The 8,137-nt window shown below is 58.7% G+C and overlaps 2 protein-coding genes across 3 annotated transcripts; one reads left to right on the plus strand and one right to left on the minus strand.

Annotated features, from left to right (window-relative positions):
• Nucleotides 1-1,311: 1,311 nt before the first annotated feature.
• On the plus strand, nucleotides 1,312-2,745 carry Cuta (cutA divalent cation tolerance homolog). Its single transcript, XM_057751485.1, has 7 exons — nucleotides 1,312-1,329; nucleotides 1,412-1,463; nucleotides 1,690-1,898; nucleotides 2,027-2,086; nucleotides 2,199-2,244; nucleotides 2,344-2,393; nucleotides 2,553-2,745. The coding sequence occupies exons 2-7, from the start codon at nucleotides 1,422-1,424 to the stop codon at nucleotides 2,683-2,685; spliced, it is 540 nt and encodes a 179-aa protein (XP_057607468.1). The 5' UTR covers nucleotides 1,312-1,329; nucleotides 1,412-1,421; the 3' UTR covers nucleotides 2,686-2,745.
• A 103-nt stretch (nucleotides 2,746-2,848) lies between these two features.
• On the minus strand, nucleotides 2,849-8,110 carry Phf1 (PHD finger protein 1). Of its 2 annotated transcripts, none has more exons than XM_057751865.1 (15): nucleotides 7,710-8,110; nucleotides 6,890-7,062; nucleotides 6,724-6,805; nucleotides 6,303-6,398; nucleotides 5,851-5,951; nucleotides 5,617-5,765; nucleotides 5,358-5,453; nucleotides 5,184-5,252; nucleotides 4,968-5,091; nucleotides 4,820-4,887; nucleotides 4,626-4,730; nucleotides 4,329-4,518; nucleotides 3,970-4,064; nucleotides 3,656-3,733; nucleotides 2,849-3,445 (listed from the first exon to the last, which is right to left on the minus strand). In XM_057751865.1, exons 2-15 carry the CDS (start codon nucleotides 7,043-7,045, stop codon nucleotides 3,157-3,159), a joined length of 1,698 nt encoding a protein of 565 aa, XP_057607848.1. In that variant the 5' UTR covers nucleotides 7,046-7,062; nucleotides 7,710-8,110; the 3' UTR covers nucleotides 2,849-3,156. The 2 variants fall into 2 exon arrangements, with proteins under 2 accessions (XP_057607848.1, XP_057607847.1); XM_057751864.1 differs by having other exon boundaries at nucleotides 3,656-3,736; nucleotides 7,710-8,109.
• Between the last annotated feature and the right edge of the window lie 27 nt (nucleotides 8,111-8,137).

An 8,137-nucleotide genomic window follows, 5' to 3' on the forward strand; every position in this document is an offset into this window, starting at 1 on the left:
CAGACTCAAAGAAAAAGATGAAATCACTATTAGAAAGAGCCCCAGGCCAGAATTAGATCTTAGGACCTAGCTAGAGATGAGAAACCCCGGATTCATATCCCAGAGAAAAAATACTGCAGACTTGGGGGTGAGAGAAGAGACATTCAGCTGACCCAAAGATGGAGAAAGAGGACCACAAGAGATCCGAAACTCATTAAATCTGAGAGATCTTAGCGATCATGGACTCAATTCCCACAAACGACTCGAAAAGTAATTCAGACCCTATAAAGATCCCAAATATTGGACACCCTCCCCCCCACACACACAAGGATCTCTGAGGCAGAGGGATCGCCCCCAACTCAAGAGGGAAATGAAAGAGCCTGAACTTCGGCCTGCGGGAATTCCAGCACCCGTACCAGGGACTCCAGACCTGGGAGGAAGGGGTGATTTTGGGTGGCAGAGCCTTTCCCCCGCTGCTTCCTCCCTCTTCTCTGACCTCTCACTGGCCCCCTCTCCATTTTTGGGTCACTGGATGTGTTTGGGCCCCAGGGAGGTTATGTAGGGCAGGTTCTGGCTCCTTAGGGGAATTAGATGAAGGCGAGGAGACCCAAGTCGGAGAGGTGGGTGGGCCGATCCAGGGGACAAGGATCAGCAAGGGAGAAGGAACAGGGCCATCACTCCGAACCCTAACTGCCACTCATTTCTCCTCGCCACTCATTTCGGCGCCTCCCATCACCGGGCCCATATACAGGTGTCACCCCGTCTTTTGATCACTGCCGTGATGGCCATGGCTGAGCCTGCCTGCCCACTGCCCCCTACCCGGGGACAGCTGGCTTCTCAGCTCGGGGCTAACGCTCGGGCGGGCGGGCTGGCGGGGGGCGCTGTCCCCACCCAGCACCGCCTGCTCAGACCCTCGCCGCCGCCGGCCTCGCGGTGGGGAGGAGGAGGGGACTGTTACTAGGCACATTCCGGGGCTCAGGACGACTCCCCGGCCCCAGCCTGACGCAGCGCGGGCGCCGCTCGCCAGCTCCCGCGTCACGTGGCCCGAAGGCCGTCCGGCCATTGGCCGCCTCCCGCAGCTACTGAGGCGGCGCCGCCTGAGAGGGCGAGAGCCATCACGTGACGGCGGCCGCCGCAGCGGCGTCCCCAGCCAGCGGCCGGCTGGGGCTTCACGGAAACGGGCGGGCCCTGTCGGCACACGGCCTCCGTTCTAGCTGCCGATTGGCCAGAGGGCCCTCCACTCCGCCCCTTCAGGAGGCGGGACAATCGGGTCACTCGAGGGCCGGGATTGGGCAGATCTGAAGACCCTCAGGAAGGCGGGGCCGCTCCTGTCACGTGGCCGCCGTCCAGGTTAGAGGAGGCTGCTCCTCTGGGGCTCCCCGTCCCTGCTCCGCGAAGCGCGCGGCTTTACACCCCCTTCCTTCTCCACCAGCCTGGGCTGCATGAGCTGGGGGCGGGCGCCTGTCGTCCTGCTCGGCGGAGGGGTGAGTCTGGCCCCGCCCCTTCCGGTCTCCAAGTTTCACTGGGTTTCTGCACCCCAAGCGCTCAGGGAGGGTCCGACGGGGTGTTCCAAGTGTCTCTAAGTGTCAGGGGCCTTATTCCTTGCTGTTGCCGAGGAGGCCGGGCAGAGGCTTGGCGCCTGGCCCAGGAAGGCGCCCGGCGTGCGGTGTCCTGGGGCAGTTGTGGGGACGCTGAGTCCCCCCCCCCCAGGTCACGCTGCTCGTGTCGATTCTTTGGATGCCCGCGCTGCTGCCGCTGGCTTCCCGCCTTCTCTTGCTGCCCCGAGCCTTGCTATCCATGGCTTCTGGAAGCCCTCCGTCCCAGCCTTCTCCGGCCTCGGTCTCCGGCTACATTCCAGGATCAGTTTCTGCAGCCTTTGTCACTTGTCCCAATGAAAAAGTCGCCAAGGAGATCGCCAGGTGGGGACCTGGGAACCTACCAGGGAGAGCTGGGCTAGGGGAAGGGTGCTGCCCCGGCGGGTGGCCCTGGACTGCCCGGCCCAAGTCCAGGCGGCTGGGCGCACTGACTGCCCGCGCTTCTCCCTCAGGGCGGTGGTAGAGAAGCGCCTGGCAGCCTGCGTCAACCTCATCCCGCAGATCTCGTCCATGTGAGTCTCCACTCAGAAACTCAGTCTAACTGAAGGGGCTGAGAGCTTTTGCGGGGTGGGGGGGCAATCATTCTTCCCCAAGACTTTGTGCCTTTTTCTCTGACCTCTTCAGCTATGAGTGGAAAGGGAAGATCGAGGAAGACAGTGAGGTGCTGATGGTGAGAATCCCCCTCTTGTCTGGCTCCTTGGACAGCTGTGGCTCCCGCCTGGCAGCAGTTCCACCCCTTGGTTGAACTGTGTCTGTCTTTGCCCTTTAGATGATTAAAACCCAAAGCTCCCTGGTCCCTGCTCTGACAGAGTTCGTTCGGTAAGAACTTTAAGGTTTTCTTTGTGGCGGACCAGGGCCGCGAGCATTTCAGGCAAACCCCAGCTCACCCAAAGAGCTCTGAAGTGGACACGGTGGGGTGGACTTTGTTGGGGTGTGCCTTTGGGTGAGTGAATAACCCCAGCCCTGTCCCTTCTGCAGATCTGTGCACCCTTACGAAGTTGCTGAGGTGATTGCATTGCCTGTGGAGCAGGGGAATCCCCCGTACCTGCATTGGGTGCGCCAGGTCACAGAGTCCGCTACAGATTCTGCCACAGCCCCCTCCTCTGCTTAAAGCCCCCTGGTTTCTAGGTGATGACCGAGCCCCCAATAAATCCTCTTCTGTTCTGTTCCCGTGTAACATAGATGCGGGTGGTAGAAGATCAAGCGCCTCTTGCCCTTGTGTTCTGCCCCTCTTTCAAAATGACTGTCTGCCACATTCGTTTATTTCTCTTTATTACAGTCATACAGAGTCTGGAATCCTGGACCACCCCCACCCCCATCTCTATACCCAGGGATTGAATAGTTTTAAAAAATACTTTAAAAGCTGTAACAAAATAATGTCAAAGGAAATGAGAAGGATGAGGGATCAGGGGTCATGAAGGGGCAGAGGAGAGGACCTCTTCCCAACTCCCCTGGATTCCAGCCTGGGCAATAGGGAGGACTACTCCCCATCTCTCCAGGTACATCCCAGCTGTAGGTGAGGTCAGAGGTCAGGGCATGAAAGTGCCAGTGTGTGGATGGGGAGGTGGGCAGAAGAGGGCTGTCAGAAGATGCCCCCTCCTCCCCACTCAACTAGGTACTGCACAGAGCCGTCCGGCCGCACTCTTCGAGCAAGTATCCTGACAGGGTCCCCTCGGGACAGGTAGCCAACCCCACCTCGGCCTCCTCCCCCAATCCCCGAAGACAAACTAGGACACAAGGGGGAAGGGGGTACTGAGTGTCCAGAAAGGCCGGGGGTGGGGGCTGGGGCTGAGGTGGGTGAGGCAGTCACTGAGTGGGGGGAGCTTCTAGGGATATCTGTGGGGAAGCCAATGTGAAGTTCCAGGGGTGACCTGGAAGAGAAGACAGCAGTAAGACCAGACAGGCCAGGTGTGGGTGGCTTGTGCCTTTAATCCCAGCAAGGAGGGCTGCCATCTGGGCTCCAGAGACCTTGTCTTACACGGCATGGAGACCACATGTGGATCACAGGAATGAAAATACAGTTTGAGACTAAGAGCCTAAGCCCACAGAAGGAAAGGAAGGAGCTGACCCGACAGACTCACCTGTCTAGGGGTTCACTGTCCCCAGAGGTCCCTGCAGTGCTGGCAGAAGGGTGGAAGGAAGCAAACATCCGGATGGGGCTGCTGAGGTGTGGGACAGGCAAGTCAGGACCTGAGGACGGAAGCGTGTCTTCCCCACCAAGGGCAGAGCTCAAACAGTTATAGTGCACTGAGCTCCCAGAATACTGGGTGTCCAATCGTGCTACAAGTCTCTTAGAGACAAGAATTGAGAAGCAAAGGGGAAGAAGGAAAAGAATCGCAGGTGATAGTGGCTGGAGAATGGAAATAGCTGGGGTTCATCTCGATCAGGCACTGACCTGGGCAGACAGCGGGCGTCTGTGGGCCGGAAGTTGTAGCCGCTGCTGCCCTGATAGCTCTGGTTAGGGCTGGGGGGTGGTGGAGACACTGAGGCCTATAAGAAAAGCCAGAGGAGCCAGGTGGTGGTGGCGCACGCCTTTAATCACAGCACTCGGGAGGCAGAGGCATGTGGATCTCTGTGAGTTCGAGGCCAGCCTGGTCTACAAGAGCTAGTTCCAGGACAGGCACCAAAGCTACAGAGAAACCTTGTCTCGGAAAAAAAAAAAAAAAAAGAAAAGCCAGAGGGACCCTGTAATGGTCCCTGATCCTTCTCCTCATCCCACCAGTTTGTCCGACAGGATTCCCCTTGCCTTTGTACCTGCAGTGCTCTCTGTAGATGAGCCCGCTCCCTCTGCTCCTGGGACCCATGCCGACTGTGTGCTGCTGTGGATGGCCCCAGCTCCTCCTCTTTCCCCTTCCGCCTCTTTCTCAGGGGTTCTGGCTCCGACCTCCGGCGTTTCCCCAGGGGACGTGAGACCCCTCCCCCAGGGCCCTGCCCTGAAGGGAAGCTGTAAGAGGCCTCCTTATCCCCCCAGCCCCCTCCCAGGCACCCCAAGACCCCCCATTCCTATACATGTACCCTCCAAACCGATTCTATCCCCTCTGGACCAGTGACCTGGTGGGGGCTCCATCTCCAGTGATAGGCTCCACAGGAGGAGGGGTCCGAGTATGGAGACCAAAAAGACATTTCCTCTTTTTAATCTCCCTCCCTGAAATGAAACTAGAACAAGGAGAGAGTCAGCAGTCAGTGCTGTGGCACAGCTCCCCCATCCAGACTCCATATCACCCCGTGCCCCTTTTCCTGACTACCGGTCCTTGTGGCTGTTAAGTGCAGAAAGGAGCTGGGAAGAGCGCTCTCCCTTGGGGGTGTCTGAAAGCTGAAGGAAGAGAGTAAAGGTCAGGGAGCAGTCATTCCTCTTCATGTCCCACCCCAGGTCCCAAACGGTAGAACCCATACCTCCCCTAGGAGCAGACGGTCCCAGTTCTCAGAGGTGAAAGGGAGGATCTCTCGGTTGAAATCGAAGTACTTCTTCTTACAGCAGACACTGAGATGGTATAGGACAAGATGGGCTACGTCCACCCTAGGAGGAGCATGACGTCGTCAGCATTTTGGAAGTCAAGAGTCACTGGGGTACAGTAGCAGGCAATAGAATTGAGGGCACAGCCGCCTCACCAGCGAAGCTGTAACCGTCGGACCTTCTCGGGGCCACCGCAGCACACACAGCATTCAAATTCATAGAATCTGGACAGTAAGGTCAAGAAGGCACCTCCTTCAGACCTCCTGCGCAACAAGTGGCAGAGGGCGAGCCGGTGAGGAAGGCACCTGGGCAATCTCCCTCGGGCTCACCTGTCTCCGTAGAGGAGGGGCTTGCTCAGACACTGGGTGCAGGCCTCATGGAACCACTGAAGGCAGCGCCAGCACTGCAGCATTTTCAGGTTCCACCTCAAGAGGACGACAGCCTTCCTGTGGCCTCCATCGCCACGGGGGCACCCTCACCCTGTTTGCTGCACCACCACAACCACGCCCCCATCGCCACGGGGGCACCCTCACCCTGTTCGCTCCACCACCACCACGCTGCCCCCGGCTCGCACCCCTCATCACTCACTCCCCAGGACCTCCACAGTAACAGTAGCTCTGTTGCCGGTTGCTCAGATGGCCAGCATCCCAGTCCAGCCCTTTTAGTCCATAGGGCAGAGAGAGTTTCATGCCCAGCATGGCCCGTGCATAGGGCCCCTTCTTCAGTGCACCTCCCCTCTGCAGAGGAACAGGTGAGGACCTCAGAAGCAGGAGGGAAGATATCATGGAAGGCTCCCACAGGAAGGGGCAGAGCTGCTTTTACCTTGGTGGCAATCGCAAAGACACACTGGCGGCAGACCCAGGATGTGCCCTCTCCTTCTCCAGGGGCTGGGGCCCTGGGAACGTGACAGTCCTGGTGATACGCTGAATAAGGACAATGTTGAGAGTAGACCACTGTGTGCACACCTCCATGGGCTTGGCCCTTGGAGTCCTGACCATGGTCCTGCCGGGTGTGTGTGCATTACCCTGACTTTGCAAGTGAGCGAACAGGTTTATAGCGGATAAGGGTCTTGCTCAAGGAAGCATGGTTAGAAAAGGATGCATGTAAGCAACCTGGCGTGGTGTATATCACCTTCATCCTATGACTCCCTGAGAGATGAGGTGACAGGGTGAAGACTGACCAGGACAGGAGACACAAAACCCATGCTACAAAGGCTAGTGGCAATCCAGAAGACCCAGGGCAAATTCTACCATTCAAGTACCCTTCCCTCTCACCATGGCGACACTTCTCACAGCTGACCAGCTGGTTCTCAGGGACCACAGTCTCAGAGCGACAGACACAACAGAGGAGCTCCTCCCCAGGGAGGGCAGCTATGAGGGAACAAAGTGTCAGGAGGCTGACTTCAAGCCAGCACTTCCCATCCCCTTCCAGCTTCTGCAGGTGTGCAGCCCCTCCACCCCCTTCCAGCTTCTGCAGGTGTGCAGCCCCTCCACCCCCTTCCAGCTTCTGCAGGTGTGCAGCACCTCCAGCCCCCTCCAGCTTCTGCAGGTATGCAGCACCTCCCAGCCCCTCCATCCCCCTCCAGCTTCTGCAGGTGTGCAGCACCTCCCAGCCCCTCCATCCCCCCCTCCAGCTTCTGCAGGTGTGCAGCACCTCCACCCGCCTTCCAGCTTCTGCAGGTGTGAGGGATCTCACCGGGGCTGATGTCCTTCCATAGAACCTGAAACTGGGAATCGTCCTCAAACTGGACCAGGCATACCTCCCGAGCACTGTCCACCTGGACCAGGTGAGCAGAGGTTATGAAGTAAGAGCAAGAGTCAGGAGAGTGAGGAGGTGGCAGGAGAGCGGAAGTGACCCTTACCTTTTTGATGGTGCCCAAGTACAGCAGCCCATCAGTCCATCTGGCCAGCACATCTTGACCCTCCCAAAGTCGAGGTCTGGGGCCTGAGGGAGCAGGGGAGGCTGGATCCCAAAGAGAGGGTGCACCCAAGCGGCTCAGCCGGGGGAGCTGCGCCATTGCATCCTGGGGGGGTGCTAATCAGAAATAGGAAGGGAGAGTTTGAGTGTTAAAGCTTTGTGCTTTCCTTTGCTTTTTTTTTTGTCGCGGGTTAGCAAGCACCTCCAACCCCAGCCTCTTAATCCTTTAGACACCTAAGGAGGTGGGTCACCCTGGCCAGCTTCTTGACTCCACTCCTCTCCCTACAGTCTCCTCAGCCTAGTTCTGTCGCACCCTACCACCCCAGGGACCTCAGGGGAAGAGATGCTTGCAGGACCAAGGTTACCACGCAGGTTCACCTTTCCCAGCTGTTTAGAGTTATCCTAATTGGGACGCTCTGTTGCCTTTTGGGATATTTTAGGAGCTCTTCTGGATTTGTTTCCCTGAGTAGAAACAGCTGCCTCCCCGGGCCTGTGCGTCTCATTTAGAACAACTATCCTGGTGCCAGGCTATGTTAGGTCACCCTCAAATTTGAGGCTCCTTGCCCCAAGATTAGATAACTTCTGAGTGCCCCAGGAGGGGGGCGTGTCCCTGTCCAGGTCTCTACTCCCCTACACCGCTAGTCTGAGGAGCAATTTGAGTCAGCCCAGCCCAGATCCTAAACCGGGACCAGGAGGCTGTCACGTCTCTTCCTTCGCCCCGACCCCCGCTCCCTGCCCCCACTCAGGGCCTCCCGCCTTCTTACCGGTGACAGCTGGGGCAGCTGGGAGACAGGCAGGAGCAGACCCAAAAGACGTGGGCGAGCCCCGAGTGCAGGAAGAGTGTGTGTGGACGCCGGAGGGCGTGCAGGAGGAGGCCAGGGGGTCCCCGGGCCCAGCCCCTCCGTCCTGGCTGCTCTGGGGCGTATGACGCAGCAGCCAAAGCAGCGGCAGCGGCAGGAGGAGTCGGCAGAGGGAGGGAGGAGAGTGGTGGGTGGGGAGCACCAGTGGGAGGAGAAGCCGGAGGGGCGGGCAGCACCTCCGGCAGGCCCGGAGGGCACTGCACGGTTAGGGGCGCGACCGGTCGGGGAGGACGAGGGAATCCTAGCAGCCCCCTTTTCGGGTGGGAAGCTCGCTCCAAGAGCAGCAGGAAATAAACCTCTTGGCAGCCAGCCTGCAGGTCAGGGCTGCGCCC

The sequence above is a fragment of the Chionomys nivalis genome, chromosome 19, assembly GCF_950005125.1.
Source record: "Chionomys nivalis chromosome 19, mChiNiv1.1, whole genome shotgun sequence".
In the NCBI taxonomy this organism is placed as follows: Eukaryota; Metazoa; Chordata; class Mammalia; order Rodentia; family Cricetidae; genus Chionomys; species Chionomys nivalis.

What these genes read in the sequence shown, in the direction of transcription:
- Cuta (XM_057751485.1), top strand. Translation starts at nt 1,422, where the DNA reads ATGAGCTGGGGGCGGGCGCCTGTCGTCCTGCTCGGCGGAGGG. An exon ending in GTCGCCAAGGAGATCGCCAG is followed by an intron (nt 1,899 to 2,026) that starts GTGGGGACCTGG and finishes CTTCTCCCTCAG; the next exon opens with GGCGGTGGTAGAGAAGCGCC. An exon ending in ATCCCGCAGATCTCGTCCAT is followed by an intron (nt 2,087 to 2,198) that starts GTGAGTCTCCAC and finishes TGACCTCTTCAG; the next exon opens with CTATGAGTGGAAAGGGAAGA.
- Phf1 (XM_057751864.1), bottom strand. Translation starts at nt 7,045, where the DNA reads ATGGCGCAGCTCCCCCGGCTGAGCCGCTTGGGTGCACCCTCTCTTTGG. An exon ending in CTGTGAGAAGTGTCGCCATG is followed by an intron (nt 5,952 to 6,302) that starts GTGAGAGGGAAG and finishes GTCCTTATTCAG; the next exon opens with CGTATCACCAGGACTGTCAC. An exon ending in CCCCTCCTCTACGGAGACAG is followed by an intron (nt 5,253 to 5,357) that starts GTGAGCCCGAGG and finishes CTTACTGTCCAG; the next exon opens with ATTCTATGAATTTGAATGCT.